Source organism: Dipodomys merriami, unplaced genomic scaffold, assembly GCF_024711535.1.
Source record: "Dipodomys merriami isolate MVZ:Mamm:240054 unplaced genomic scaffold, mDipMer1.0.p SCAF_51, whole genome shotgun sequence".
NCBI lineage: Eukaryota > Metazoa > Chordata > Mammalia > Rodentia > Heteromyidae > Dipodomys > Dipodomys merriami.
In genome coordinates, this window is record NW_027206080.1 from 5523294 (window position 1) to 5539212 (window position 15919).

A 15919-nucleotide genomic window follows, 5' to 3' on the forward strand; every position below is an offset into this window, starting at 1 on the left:
AGAAGTAAAACTCTTTGTAGTCTGTCATTCCAGGTCATATATAAACCAGCTCCATATTTCCTCTCTTAAATCACCTCGTAAGCTCTCTTCTCTGCTTTTGTTCCAGTCTTATTGAGCATGTTTCAAAGACTCCAATAGCCTGACTTAGAGGTTTGAGATATTTGTATCTCTGGATCTTTGTCCTTTAGATACTCAAGTGGCTAAATCCTCCTTCTTCATTCAAGTCCGTGCTTACTCTTGGTGTGAGTACTTTCTCTTGGTGACTCACCAATATCATTTCCTACATCATCGTCATGTGCTGGATCCATAAACCTCAGGAATTACCTTCAACTGTGCCATTCTGTCCTTTTCAGTCACCTCTTGCCACCTGGTAGTGTACTATGCACTTTACTGGGATGTTGATTGTCTTTTCCCTAGTAGTCTGCCCTGTGAAGATACATGTCTTTGTCCTTTTTGCTCACTGGTACCCTCCAAACACCTTGAACTGCATCTAACATGTAGAATTTACAGTGTTTAAGAAACATTGCTAGCTAGATGCTGGTGACTCATGCCTATAATCCTAGCTACTCAGGATGCTGAGATCTGAAGATTGAAGTTTGAAGCAACAGCAAGGAAAGCCAATTAAATAGCAAAAAGCCAGAAATAGAGATGTGGTTCAAGTGATACAGGGCCAACCTTGAGTAAAAAAGGTAAAGTCAGCTTCCAGGCTCTGAGTTCAAGCTCCAGGACAAGAAGAACAAGAAAATTTATTTAAAAGGGTGCATATTTGTTCAAGTGCTTGCTAGAAATGGCTATTTGCAAAGTTCATTGTTTTCTGAATCAATAGGAGAAAAATGGTATGCTCTGTTTTTTTCTAGTTATTTATTAGATTAACTATTGCTCTATGTGCTATTTTTTTGGCTGTCTACCTGTATCTGACTTGTAATGTTTCATTGCACATTTTTCTAGGCTTTATTCATCTTATATTGCCATTGATCTCAAACTCTTATTGCAAATAATATTAGCAGTTTGCTACACACTTTTTTTTTTAAAGATGCTTACCAGGCTAAATCAATTTCCTCTTGTAACATGAATAAATTAATAGCAGTAAGCAAGATAACCTATGAAGCCCTTAGCTACATGCCATAGCTTCAACTTTTTTTTTTTTTTTTGGTCGGTCATGGGGCCTGAACTCTGGGCTTGAGTACTGTCCCTCAGCTCTTCAGCTCAAGGCTAGCGCCCTACCACTTGAGCCAAAGCACCACTTCCAGCTTTTTCTGCTATGTGGTGCTGAGGAATCGAACCCAGGGCCTCATGCATGCAAGGCAAGCACTCTACCACTGAGTCACCTTCCCAGCCCCAGCTTCAACTATTATATATGGTCAAGATGGCTGTTAGTAATAGTACCTACAGTTTTGTAACATTTCAGTAAGATTTTTTAGTTGGTGGTAAGAAGGAGAAATTAAAGGTAAGAAGAGATAGATGCTGGCAAAATTTATAATAACTAGATTGATTAGGTAAGGTAAAATTGTACTCTCCAATCCTTGGTCAAATTACCTGCCTATTATTTGCATATAACAACAGTGTGTGGAAGATTTTACTTGCTCCTTTTCTGCTGGCCTAATGTCAAGCCCTGTCAGTAGAGAATATGTCTGGGGCAATGTAAAAGAAAGAGGCTTCTCTTCCTCCTTTCCTCATTTTATTTGCTGCTTCTTTTTCTTCTCATGGGTGTGCAAACAGTTGGGAGAATCTGATGATGCTGACCCTGTTTTGAGTTTTAGCAGCCATCTCCATGGACAGTTCTGAACAGATCTTAGAGACATCCTCAAGGTGGGTTTGCTGGGCTCAAAGCGCCTGTGCACTGGAGGGTTGAGTGTTCCTTGCCTGCCAGCTTCTGTCAGTTTCTGTCAGTTTCTTTTGGTATGTGCTAGTACTTGGGCTTCACTTTGTTCCTTAGCTTTGTTACTCAAGGCTGGCACATTGCCACTTGAGCCACAGCTTTACTTCCAGCTTTTGCAGGTTAATTGGACTTAAGAGTCTCATAGTTTCTTGTCAGCATTGGCTTTGTACTATGATTTTCAGATCTCAGTCTCCTGAGTAGCTAGGATTATAGACATGAGCCATTAACACTTGGCAGGAACATAGCTTTCAAAGACCAAGTTGCATTTGTGCTTCTTAATCAGAATGCAGTAATTCCCCACAATTTTGTTTTCTGTAGTTTCTATTATCTATGGTCCATTGTGTCTGAAAATGTTAAATGAAAAACTATGGAAAGAAATGATTGGTAAATTTTAAATTGGTTACCATCTTGAATAATGTGATGGAATCTTGTACCATCCTATATAGTGTATAAATAATTTCTTCATAAGTATATAATTTTTAAAAAAAATAAAAAATCCCAATTTCTTCATTCAGTGTGTGCACCCTATAAATGCTACCTTCCTGTTAATCACATAAATCAGCCCTCACTGGATGGCCTGTCACAGTAGTGTAGTACTTGTTCTGAGGAAAATTTAAGTAATTTAATCATGGCCTAAAAGCACTAGAGAATGTACAGGAAACAGCATAATGCACATAGTGCTTGATACTACCTGTAATTCCAGGCATGCACTAGAAATCTTAGAATATATCATCTTTGGATATAGGGAGCCATTTTCCATTGATTGGCAATTTTATTTTTATTTATTTATTTTTTTTGGGGGGGGTCCAGTTGTGGGGCCTGAACTCTGGGCCTGGGCACTGTCCCTCAGCAGTTCAGCTCAAGGCTAGCGCTCTACCACTTGAGCCACAGCGCCACTTCCAGCTTTTTTTTTCTTTTTGCTTATGTGGTGCTGAGGAATCGAACCCAGGGCCTCATGCATGCAAGGCAAGCGCTCTGCCACTGAGCCATCTTCCCAGCCCCTGATTGGCAGTTTTATTATGGAAAGAATTTTATTGTCTTAAGGTGATATGATAGAAGGGTTGAGGAAGCTTTCTTTCAGCCAAAGTCTATTTGGATATTGACAACATCATACATTGGTCTGACAGAACTATTAGTATAAGCAGACAGGCTATGGAGAGCCAGGGGAAGTGTATGTGTCTATCCTATCATGTACCGAATGATTTTGAGGACCTTATATGGTCCACAGGCCAGATGCTCCCCAGGCTAGATGTTTAGAGCACAAGAGGTTCAACCATGAGGAGACAAGGACCTTTTTATTCTGACATCTCCCTGGGGTTACATTTATTGAGTGGGGTTAGGATACAGACAGACTTAACCTTCCTTTTATAAGTAACTCACTCCCTTGATGGTGAATCCACTCTCATGGGAAGTCTATTTATGATGGCCCAGTCACCTCTCCTTACTGCCTCCTTCATTCCTATGTTGCATTGGAGATTACATTTCTAATACATACTTTGTGGAGTACATATTCAAACCATATGGGGCATAATTGGTTATTACTTCTCTGAAGGCTTTCCTGTTGTTTTCTTCTTCCTTTGTAGGAATGGGTCTTTCCTTCCTTTGCCTTTGGCCAGACTTACAACCCTGCCCTCTGTTTACTAATAGACCCCCTCTGTGCTTTTCTTCACTGTAACCTAGGACAGGAATCATGGTTGATTTGCCTTAGTTCTTTAGAGCCTTGAATGGTATTTGACCCATAGCTACTATAAATGTTTATTGCAATGAGACATTTATAAGTTTGAATAACTACAGAGTATAGGGTGGAATTTCATTACTCCAGGTCTTTCTCAGAGTTCAAGAAGATTTAGGTAAAATAATTTAAGATATTCCTGGCTATCTGAACTCTTTATTTTTTACTGCTCTGAATATCCAGCATCAAAACCCACTTGGATTTCATAGTGTTCTTCATATTAGATGGTTTGAGTATAGGAGTGTTTTTGAATACGTCAGAACCCAGGGGCTGTTTCGTTGCAGGACAGTGATGGTTTCTGGAGTCTTTGAGGGCAGGTGACTGTGATCTTTGGTGACTGTACACTGCTCATCCTGCTAGCTCTTTCTCTGTGTCTTTCATTTGTGGGTGTGTCTCATTTCTTCTGGCTTTGGTCGTGGGACTTCAGCTGTGGTAGCTGAATAGAAGAGACTGCTGTTGTGTCACTGGAGTGCCAGACTGTGGTGGTATATAAGTTAGGATTGCATAAAGCCAGTAAACCCCAGAAAACCCAGGTTTATGAGCTTTTTCTAACAGAAAAAATTATTAAAAAAACTTTTAAGGATAATATGGCTTATTCCATGAAATGTAAGTAGGACTTGGGTAAAGTTAACACTTTCCATATGTAAAAGACTAAGGTGTTTTTCTTAAGGTATGGCATTGTATCTGCTTGGAATGTGTGGGTAAGTTGTTTTGATTTCAAACCATTAAGAGGGCATTTTCCTTCTAAAAGAAGACATATCAAGAGCAAGAGAACATGATATTTTTTTTGTTTTTTTGGGTTTTTTTTTGGTCCGGTCGTGGGGCCTGAACTCTGGGCCTGGATGCTGTCCCTCAGCTCTTCAGCTCAAGGCTAGCGCTCTACCACTTGAGCCACAGCGCCACTTCCGGCTTTTTTCTTTTTGCTTATGTGGTGCTGGGGAATCGAACCCAGGACCTCAGGCATGCAAGGCAAGTGCTCTACCACTGAGCCACCTTCCCAGCCCATGATTTTTTTTTTTTTTATTACTACTCTGTGCCAGCCAAGGACTGAATGCTTTATCTGTTCATTGAAACAATTTGACCACAACTCCACTCCTTCCCCTCCCCTTTCCCCTTCCCCTTCCCCTGGAAACCATTTGACCACAACTCCACTCTTTCCCTTTCTCCTTCCCCTCCCCTTCCTCTTCCCCTTCCCCTTCTCCTTCCCCTCTCCTTCCCCTTCCCCTCCCCTTCCTTTCCTCTACCCTTTCCCTTCCCTTCCCACTCCTCTCCCTTCCCCCTCCCTTCCCCCTCCCTTCCCTTCCCCTGCCTACCCACCCCCTTCCTCCACCTCCTTTCCCTTCCCTCCCCTCCCCTCCCTTCCCTCCCTTCCCCTCCCCTTCCCTTTCCCTCCCGCCCCTTCCTTTCCCCTTCCCCTTTCCCGTTTCTTTCCCCTTTCCCTTTCCCTCCCCCTCCCTTCCCTTCCCCCTCCCCTCTCTTCCCCCTCCCCTCCCTTCCCTTCTTCTCCCTTCCCTTCCCTTCCCCTCCCTTCCCATCCCCTTCCCCTTTCCCTTCCTTTCCCCTTTCCCTTTCCTTTCCTTTCCCTTTCCCTTTCCCCTTCCCCTTCTCCTTCCCTTTTCCCTTTCCCATCCTTTCCCTTCCTTTCCCTTCCTTTCCCTTCCCTTCCCTTTCCTTTCCATTTCCCTCCCTCCCTCCTTCCCTCCTTCCTTCCTTCCCTCCTTCCCTCCTTCCCTCCTTCCTTCCTTCCTTCCTTCCTTCCTTCCTTCCTTCCTTTCTTCCTTCCTTCCTTCCTTCTTTCCTTCCTTCCTTCCTTCCTTTTGTATTATTTTGCATTTTATTCTGAGATAATGTAGATTCTCATATGTTAGAATTGATGTAGAGATCTCATACTCTCTCACACACTCTCTTCCATTGATAACTTCTTGTTCAGTTATAACAGGGTGGGCTGTCACAGCTAGGAAATTGTAGTTGATACAGTTTGCTGTGGTTTGAGTGTATTGTCCAAAGTTCTCATGGGGGAAGCTTAATCTCCAGTATAGCAGTGTTAGAGAGGTAGGCCTCCTAAGAAGTGGTTGGGTCACAAGGGCCTTGCAGGAGTAGATTTGCCACAAAAGCCAATTCAGTCCCTTGTCACTCATTTGGTCTTAGGCCTTCTTGCCTTTCCTTCATGAACTGACATGGTACAAATGCCCTTGCCAGATGTACTTACTATGTAGCCCAGCTTGACCTTGAGCTTACCCTTCTCCTACCTCAGCCTCCCTAATGCTAGGATTACAGATGTGTACTACCATATGTCAGCTTCTTGTCTTTGTATAGCAGACTCTGTACCAATTGAGCCAGTCAGCCAGCCCCCAATCCACCATTTGTATTTATGAAGGTTTAAGTATTGTTGTTATTACTATTTTTGACAGTACTGGGTTTTGTACTTGCTTAGGCAGGTGCTCCACCATTGAGCCTCACCTTGAACCCATCTTGTTTGGACTTCCTAGCTTCCAGAAAGGAACTGAGTTAACTTCTATTGTTTATGGTCTGTCATATTAGCAGTACAAAACAGACTGACATACCACTGACTAGAGTTCACCAGTTTTTGTTTTGTATGTATGTATGTATATGTGTGTATGTATACTTAGATAACCTACATGTAAGTTATCATTTTATTTTACTTTTATCTTTAAATAGTTGTATAGAGGAGTTGCCATTCCATAAAGTAGTATATGAATACAATGAATCTTGAGCAGGTAATTATTATTTTTTTTGGTTGTGAGGCTTGGGAACTCTGGGCCTGGCCATTGTCTTTGAGCTTTTCAGCTCAAGGAGAGCGTTCTACCACTTGAGCCACAGCACCACTTCCGGTTTTCTGGTAGTTAATTGGAGATGAGTCCCATGCCCAGGTTGGCTTTTAACTGCAGTCCTCAGATCTTGGCCTCCTGAGTGGCTAGGATTACAGGCGTAAGCAATATGTGCCTGGCCAGGTTATCGTTTTTATTTATGTATTTTTGCAGAGCTGAGGACCGAACTCAGGGTCTTGCACTTGCCAGGCAAATGCCCTTTCCCTTAGCTAAATTCCTAGTACCATCATTTATTTTGTAAAGAGATAGAAACAAAGCTCAAATAAGTTATGTGAAATGCTGTAAGTATAAGATAGGGGTTGCACTAGTCTGTTTTGCCTTTTCAATAATAGTAACTAATAATAATATAATTAACATAATTTAAAAAATCTTACTGAATGACATATAACTCATTGAGTACTTTTCATGTAATGGGGACTGTTCTAATGGTGACTATTTAATCCTCCAATGATGATACCATGTATGGCACATCACAGCTGAGTTAGTGTCTTTAAACTCTTAAGTTATATCACCAAAGAATAGGTTATATATGTGTACATATAAATATTTTTTTTCCATTTTTATTGTTACTATTAAGTAGCTGTACAAAGGGATTACAATTCCATAACTCAGGTTATGAGTCAGTCACCTTTTCCTTTGTTCTTCCCCAATTCCCCCCCCCCTCTTTTTTTTTTAAATATATGTTTTTTTTTTTATTGTGAAAATACTGGACAGAGGGGTTACAATTACATAGGCAAGATAATGAGTACATTTCTTAGTAAGCATTGTAGCCTCCTCTTTGTTTCCCCTTCTCATCCAAAGCACCAAACCAAAGTTGTAAAGTTTGTTTTCGACATAACCACTTGTACATCTCATTGTTGCAATGGGTCCACCTGTATCCCTATTTAAATGATTTGTTTTTCCCCTTCCCCTCCACAAATTATACCGACATTAAATACAGTGAAAGCAGGGGTTATACTGTGGGGGAGGGACATATGAAGCAAGAAAGAAATAATCTTATACATGTGTTAGAAACAATCGCAAGAAAGAATAAAAAAAAATTTGAGTACATATCTTAGGGTTCATTTCCCTAACATCACCTTATCTGACCTTTTCTGCTTGACTCAGACATATACTAGATATTGCAAATAAGGGAAACCATGGGACCTAAGTTTCTTTGCAATTCCCCTTCTTGTACTTACCTTCAAATGACATATTTTTTACACAATGCACTTTGAATACAATGACTTCATTTGCTTAGCTGTTAAGATGTTTTTTAAAACTCTTGAAACCAATAGTAAAATAATGAGATTTTGCTCTCATTCTTCAAATTTTCATTTTTTTCTTTTTTGATTGGACTGGGATTTGAACTTAGAACCTTGTAGATGATAGGTGTGGCAGGCACCTTACTCCTTGGGTCACACTCCTAGTCCTAATTTTACATTTTGAATCTCTGACTTGAACACCGATCTTGGTAGTTGTTGAATACTTTTATATGTGTGCGTGCAGAGAGACTTAGAGAGATGTATATTATTATAGACTGAATTAAGATGAAATGCTTTAAAATAGCTTTATTAAATTGTTAATAAGAGCTGGTTTAGGCAGAAAGCCATGTTTTTAAGGAAATAAATATAAAATACCAAGAATACTTAGTGTAATTTGGGAACCTTTTTATTTTCCATAGAACGTTGTCACTTTGTATTGATTTTATTGTTTCTTTGTTTTTGATTTTGTTTTTCCAGCTAAATACAACTCCTGGAATGTATGAATTCACTGCAGTCTTCCGAGTTGCCTGTGTAACTTTGAAAATAATCTCTAATGCACTTGACTGTGAATTATCAGTGATTAGCAGAATGTGGTCACACTTTAGGACAATCCACTCATCAGTAGCTATCTATCACTTGCTATTCTTTGCTAGCTAAATATCTTGTAAAGCTGTCCCTGTGATGAACAACAGCTCTTATTCAGACCAGAAATAACAACGGTCCCATGTGTTGGAGGTCCCAGGAGGTCTTGGTGTTTTTGTAGACAGCAGACAGAAATAAAAGGAATTTTGTCCTTTTTACCTCGTGTAATCCCACTGGAAAATAAAACATGTGCTATGAATTGATACTGACTCCTGCCAGGTCACCTCCCAAAAGAGTCTCGGTCGAAAGTTGTTGCAACATTTCTTGGACAGGAGTCTGATGGCCTGTGATGGAGATGGATGGCTTCTGTAGCCTGCTACTGTGGAACACTGTGCTACTGTCTGCTTCTAGAATCTTCCATGAGTGCCACCAGCAACCTGCTTCTGCCCCTTTAACTCTTTCAGATGGGCGTTAGATGAACTTTACAGACCCCAGAGTTAAACTAAATTCCACATAGACCTTTCGATTAAATACATGAAACACTGTGTATGCTTTATTTTATCTGACTTGGCTGAACTTTATTTTGCATGTTCGATGATGTAAATTTTTTTTGAAACTATCTGGTATTAGGTACTTTTTGGAAACTACAAAACCTTCTTAATGACCACTCTATCAATTTTCTGTTCTTCTAAGGAAGTTTTTCCTACTCGTGACTCATTGCAGTCTTTGGCTAACACCAAGGAAGGACCATATGCATTTTCTTCTTCTTCTTTTTAAAATGAAAACCTATTATATATATTTTGTCTTGGGTTATGTAAACTTGGATGGTAGCAGAGTAGTGACCACTGAGAAAGAGTAACCAAGAAAAAAAAACAAAAAACATAAAACTAGCCTGTTAACCCATACTGTTTTGGAATTGAAAAATCAAAACACTTCCAACATGTCTTCTCTTTCTTTGCAGAAGTGTTTTGTGTGATGGCCCAGAATACAAATCCAGTTTTTTTTTTTTTTTTTAAAGACACGTTCCAGCTGTCACTTACGCACACACACACACACATACCTTTGCTGAAATTAATGAGATCACTTTAAGATTACGCTTTGTGTTTTATTTTCATTTTATAGGTCTGTGTGAGCTGTTGGCGGCTCTGCCTACCCAGCTGCAGCCACATGTGGATAGTCAGGAAGACTTGACCTTCCTCTGGGATATGTTTGGTGAAAAAAGCCTGCATTCACTGCTAAAGGTAAACCATGGCTGAAGTCAGATTCTCTCTCTCCCCTCCCACCCTCCTTTTTTTTTTTTTTGGTTGGGGATGAAAAAAAAAAAAGCATATGGAAAAATATTTTGAGCGCCATCTAGTAAACCCAAGATCAAATTGTTGCTCTCTGAAAACAAAACAGCCTTGTTCCATTTCACTGACGGGTGTGGAAGTTGTTAAAGATCCTACCAGAAATACCTCGATGATTTCACTTAATGGCAGTGATCTGGCTGTGCATACTAATCCAGCAAACATGTGGTTGCCCCTGTTTAGAAAAAGCACATGAAATAGTAGTAGCAGGAAGGTTTAGACTCCTTTATGGTCCATGTTCATGAGTTGGAATTTAACTTACATAAATAAATGTTCGCAACGACAACAAAAAAAGAAATTAGAAGGCATAGATTTTCTGAGGTCAAGAATGGCAGCAGTTGCAGTAGCCACATTAATTTAAAATAATTTCCTTTAACAAAGTCAACTGAAATTCTAGTAAGCTGTTTCTTTTGTTGGCCTCACTCCATTGAAATGGTATTTTGTAGATAAATACAGTGGAGCTAAATAGGAATAAAAACAGTTCTCAGAGACAGTTCTAGTAAAGTATTATACCATGAAAATGATCAGCACCCAAAACCAGATCTTGCCTTACAGAAACACTGTGAGGGATCAGAACTCTTAAAATAGTAAAATGAGAACTAGGAACTTACTGGAAAATATGCCACTCTTGCTTCTGGAAATAGGAATTGCATTTTCTCTCCTTTAACTAAAGCTGAAAGAAATGTAGAGTCTGACCATAATCTGTCAGAGGTCGAAACCTATGCACAAAATCTGGACCTATGCTTTATTCAGCTAAATTTGTTATGGTTGTCTGTCATGATAAGAGGCTTTAATTGATGTCTAGAATTTGAAAATAAGCCACCTCTGAGTTACAGTTGCATTACTGGACTGGAGAATGCTATTTGAATCTTGTTGTCCAATTTACTGAAATTTATATGCTTTGAACAGTAATAATTTTGAAAAAGTGAAAGCTAATATGTTAGCATTTCCCTGGCAGTACAATTAAAGACCGGGACTTATTTGTTCATTTATTTATTTTTTTCATAAGAACGTAACTGCCAAGGTATCATTATGTTCCAAATAATCTCAGGCTGTTTAAGTTGACTTCTTGGTGTTTGTTAAAGAAATAGTCTTGGAATTACAATGGATGAAGTTTATGACTTGGTGAGGTAATACCTCTATGTTGAATATATGGAAATTGAATAGCTGCTTGTGTTTATTTATTTAATTGGTGGTCCTGCGATCTGAACTTGGAGCCTAGCTCCTGCTAGACCAATGTTGTATCAGCCCTAGCCTTAGCCCACTCTGGACTTATTTATATGGATTCATTTGATAAAAGGAATAAAAGGTGTTTAAATTGACGTCATCATCCCTCATCCATTAAACATTCTCCAGAGTAAATGGATGAACATCTATTCATATTGATTTTATAGCATGTCTGTAGTTTCCTTACCTACAAAATGGAAGTTAGAATCTATGATATCCAAGTTATGAGTTCTCTATAATAGTAAAGCTCAAAACTCTTTGATAGCCATAGGCAAATTTAAGTAGGCATTATTATTAAGTATTGAGGGAAATCATACTTATCATAACATACACAGAACCAAAAAGGAACTTATAGAGATGGTTGTTATTTCTGTTACAAGGGCAAAAATTGATGTATTAAACAAATTCTTAGTTACGCTGGCTGTTGAGTCTTAAGCATAGGCTGGTTTCCAAAGTTTTTATCCATAACAGTTGGTTAAGAATCATTCTGAATGTTAATATCTGGTTGCTCCTAAACACTGAAACAAATTAACTGATGTCACCTATATTTAGATAGCACACTTAACATGTGCTATCCCAAATATATTTTGGGGATAGTAATTACTCTAGAATGTATTTTTTAACTTAGTTTTATTTTGTACTTCCAGTACTTGTCCCAATTTCTTACTACTTTCCCCACCCCAGCTTTGATCAGATGCAGACGTCCAGCATGTCCTCTGCCTGACCCATTCTATTAGCTTTAAATACGTAAAGTCTTGCCTCCAGGAGGCAAGCTCAAGGGATCGCAGCCTGAAAAGCTGGAACAAACTGCTCAGCTGTATTCCAAGTGCCTGTACTTAAGGCTGCAGGATAGAATCCTCCAGCTTTTGTACATAAATCTTGGTAAAGCAAAAGGAATTTGTTTGAGAAGATTTGTTTTAGAGTGAATCGAAATGTGCTTTGGTTTTATGCTCTTTGGCCTGAAGTTAAAATTGTTAGTATGTGATTTAGAACTGGCTGAATACAAAATTTGATTTTATCCTAGAACAGAATTCTCTGTCTCTCTGTCTCTCTGTCTCTGTCTCTCTTTCTCTCTCTTTCTCCCCTCTCCTATCTATCCTATCTTTCTGTAGGGGCAGCTGTTAAGCTGGGTGTTGGTGGCTCACACCTGTAATCCTAGCTACTCTGTAGGCTGAGACCTGAGGATTGACTTTCAAAGCCAGCCCGGGCAGGAAAATCCGAGATACGCTTATCTCCAATTAATCAACAAAAAGCCAAAGTGGATTTGTAGCTCCAAAGTGGTAGATGGCTAGCTTTGAGCAAAAAAGTTCAGGGACAGTGCCCAGGTCCTGAATTTAAGCTTCAGAACCAGTGTGCGTATACACAGAGGGGAGGGGTGGGGCAGTTGTAAATCACCACACAGTTTAAAATACCTATAACCTTGGGGTTTAATATAAAATGTATTTAAGAAGTGGCAGTTTTGACCTGACCATATGTATAAGAGGTAAAGTATGTCACCTCAGGAGATTGACCTTGTCACTAGAAAATTGATGATCTTCCATGGTTTAGGTGATGATTCATTTATTTATTTAGTATAGCACTAAGGCTTGTACTTAGGGCCTTGTGCTCTTGCTTGGCTTTTTCACTTAAGGCTTGCGGTCTATCTACCACTTGAGCCACACTTCCACTTCCGTATTTTTTGCTGGCTAATAGAAGAGAAGAGTCTCACAGACTTTCCTGATCAGGCTGGCTTGGAACTGAGATCCTCAGATCTCAGCCTTCTGAGTAGTTGGGATGACAGGCATGAGCCACCAGCATCTGGCAGTGTCCAGAGTTTTTTTTTATTATTGTTAATTTATTGTGATTTTTAACATAATTGTGTCATCTGTAAACAAAGGCAACTTTATTTTTCTCAATCTGTATAACTTTTATTTCCTTTTCTGGTCTTTTAGAATTTGTTAGGAATTCTTGTACAATATTGAACAGTAGTGGTGAGAGGGGATACTTTTGTCCTCTTCCTAATAAGGGAAAACAATGGAGTTTCCCACTACTATATATAATGTTAGATGTAAAACTAAGTACCATTTGTAAGGACATATCTTTTTACTATCAAGTCTTTGTGTGTGTGTGTGTGTGTGTGTGTGTGTGTGTGTGTGTGTGTGTGTGTGTGTGTGTGTGTGTGTGTGTCTGTCTGTCTGTCTGTCTGTCTATCTTGGGGCTTGAACTTACGACCTTAGCACTGTCTCTTAGTTTTTTCATTCAAGGGTAATGCTTTATCACTTCAGCCACAGCTACACTTCTAGCTTTTTGGTAACTAATTGGAGATTAGATGCTCATGGACTAGTTTGAGCCTCATTCCCCAGATCTCAGCCTCCTGAGTAGCTAGGATTACAGGCATGAGCCTCCCTTGCAGGACAAATATCAGTTACTTCTCAGCCATAATCACTTTGAATATTTCTTCCATTCTTTGCTGCTGCTATTTCCATTAATGTATGTGTTACCCTTTTTTAGTTGTCTCACAACTCTTGGATGTTTTGTCTTCCCCTTCTTTTTTCTTTCTGCTTGCATTTCAACTTCAGAAGTTTCCATGAGCCTATCTTTCAGCTTTCCTGGCTGTGTTCATTCTACTGATGATGAGCCTGTTAAAGACACTCTTCTATTCTAGTTGTATCTAATTTGTAGCATTTCCTTTTGATTCTGTATTAGTTTCCATCTTTCTGCTTACATTGCCCATCTGTTCTTGCATGCTGTGAACTTTTTCCATTGGAGTGTTTAGCATATTTATCATACTTACTCTAGATCCTTATCTCCTAATTCTAAAATCTGACATATTGCAGTCTAATTCTAATGCTTGCCTTTTCTCTTCAAGACTGTTTTCCTTGCTATTATCATGACTCGCACATTTTTGCTGAAAGCTAGACATGATGTATTGGGTAATAGGATTGAGGTAATTATGCTTATAGTGTGAATTTCTTAAGTTACTATTACTTGGAACTGGGTTGTGTTTAAAGCTCACTAAAGCTTAGTGCCAGAATTTCCGTTTTCTTAATGCTCTCTCCTAGCCATTCAACCTGTATTTTGTCTTTGTATTTTCTTAAAAGCCTTTTCTTAGAATTGTGTTTGTAGCTCTGTCAGTTATAATCACTTATTTTGCAGGTGATTTGTCCATGGTGGTTGGTGGTTGGAGAGGGAAATTATGCTATAGTCATATTTAAATATCAACTCTTTTAGTGATTTAAGTCCCTGGGCTGTGAACTTCGAAAGCACTTTTTGCCCTAAATCCTTCTCTCCTCTCCTCCATTCCCTTCCTTTTCTTCCCTCCCCTTTTCTCCTTTGCTTTCCTTCCCCTCTTCTTTTCTGTTCGGTCATGAAAGAATGCTAAAGGAGTTTAGAGTTATCTCATGACTCTTGGGCTTTCTACAGTAGTCCAGTGAAGAAGGCAGACATGTTATACAGAAAACTTGAACAACTGAAATCCTAAGGGATATTTTTTCATGTTTTTTAATTTAAAAAAATTTTTAATGTATACTTTTAATTGTAAAGATACTGTACAAAGGGGTTTCAGTTACGTGAGTAAGATAATGAGTACGTTTCCTATCAAGCTATGTTACCCTCTTCTTTGTTTTTCCCCTACCATCCCTTCCCTCTCATCTCCCCAACTCCCCCCACCAAGTTGTAAAGTTAATTTTCAACATAGTGTCTTGTACATCTCATTGTTACAATGGGTCAACCTGTATCCTTATTTCAGCATTTTTTTATTTCCCTTCCCCTCCCCAAATTAGAAACATACATATATAAGATGCAGGGCCACAACATCAAATACAGTGAAAACGGGTTATACCGTGGGGGAGGAACATACAAAAGAAACAAAAAAAAATCACATAGTACATTATAAGTACACTAAAAACAGCAACAAAGATGAAACCTCTTGTGTCTCTATCTTGGGGTTCACTTAGCATTATCTTATATGGTCATATGTACATAGCTTTTGACCTTTTCTAATTGTCTGAAACATATACTAGTTATTGCAAATAAGGGAAACCATGGGACCTATGTTTCTTTGGGCCTGGCTTTCTTCACTTAATATGATTTTTTCCAAGTCTTCCCATTTCCTAACAAATGGGGTGATGTCATTCTTTCTGATGGAGGTATAGAATATAGGTATATATATATACACACACACACACTACATTTTCTTGATCCATTCATCTACTGAGGGGCTTCTGGGTTGGTTCCATATCTTAGCTATGGTAAATAATGCTGCGATAAAAATAGTTGTGCTGGTAGCTTTAGTGTGGTCTTGTTTGTGATCCTTTGGGTAAATGCCCAAAAGTGGGATTGCTGGGTCATAGGGGAGCTCTATGTGGAATCTTTTGAGGAATCTCCATACTACTTTCCAAAGTGGCTGAACAAGTTTACACTCCCACCAACAATGCAGTAAAGTTCCCTTCTGTCCACATCCCCTCCAGCATCTGTTGTTATTAGATTTCTTGATTATAGCCATTCTAACTGGGGTGAGGTGGAATCTCAATGTTGTTTTGATTTGCATTTCTTTTATGGCTAGAGAAGATGAGCATTTCTTCATGCGTCTATTGGCCATCCTTATTTCCTCTTCAGAGAAGTCTCTCTTTAAGTCTTTAGTCCACTTATTTATTGGGCAGTTGTTTCTTTGAGGATTTGTTGTTGGGAGATTTAATTTTTTGAGTTCCAAGTATATTTTAGCTATGAGACACTTTTTCGTTGTATGACTAGTGAAGATCTTCTCCCAGTCCGTGGGCTTTCTATTGATCTTGCTAGCTATGTCCTTTGTCATGCAGAAGCTCTGCAACTTCATGCAATCCCATTTGTCCAACCTTTCTTTGATTTGTTGTGTTTCTGGGTCTCTATTAAGAAAATTTTGGCCTGTGCCAAGGAGACCTAGGGTTTCTCCTATAAAGTTTTCAGGGTGTCTGCTTTGACTTTGAGGTCTTTGATCCATTTGGAGTTGATTCTGGTGCAGGGTGATATATCAGGATCTAGCTTTAGTTTTCTACATGTGATTAACCAGTTTTGCCAGAACCATTTACTGAAGAGGCTGTCTT

At 39.1% G+C, this 15919-nt stretch overlaps 1 protein-coding gene across 2 annotated transcripts in view; it reads left to right on the plus strand.

Moving 5' to 3' along the window:
• Nucleotides 1-15919, plus strand: part of Mpp7 (MAGUK p55 scaffold protein 7) — a 218188-nt gene that overhangs the window by 88191 nt on the left and 114078 nt on the right. For both annotated transcript variants that reach the window (XM_069998202.1, XM_069998203.1), the window contains exon 3: nucleotides 9409-9527. In XM_069998202.1, the coding sequence (XP_069854303.1) occupies nucleotides 9409-9527 (119 nt within the window). The remainder of the gene's footprint in view (nucleotides 1-9408; nucleotides 9528-15919) is intronic.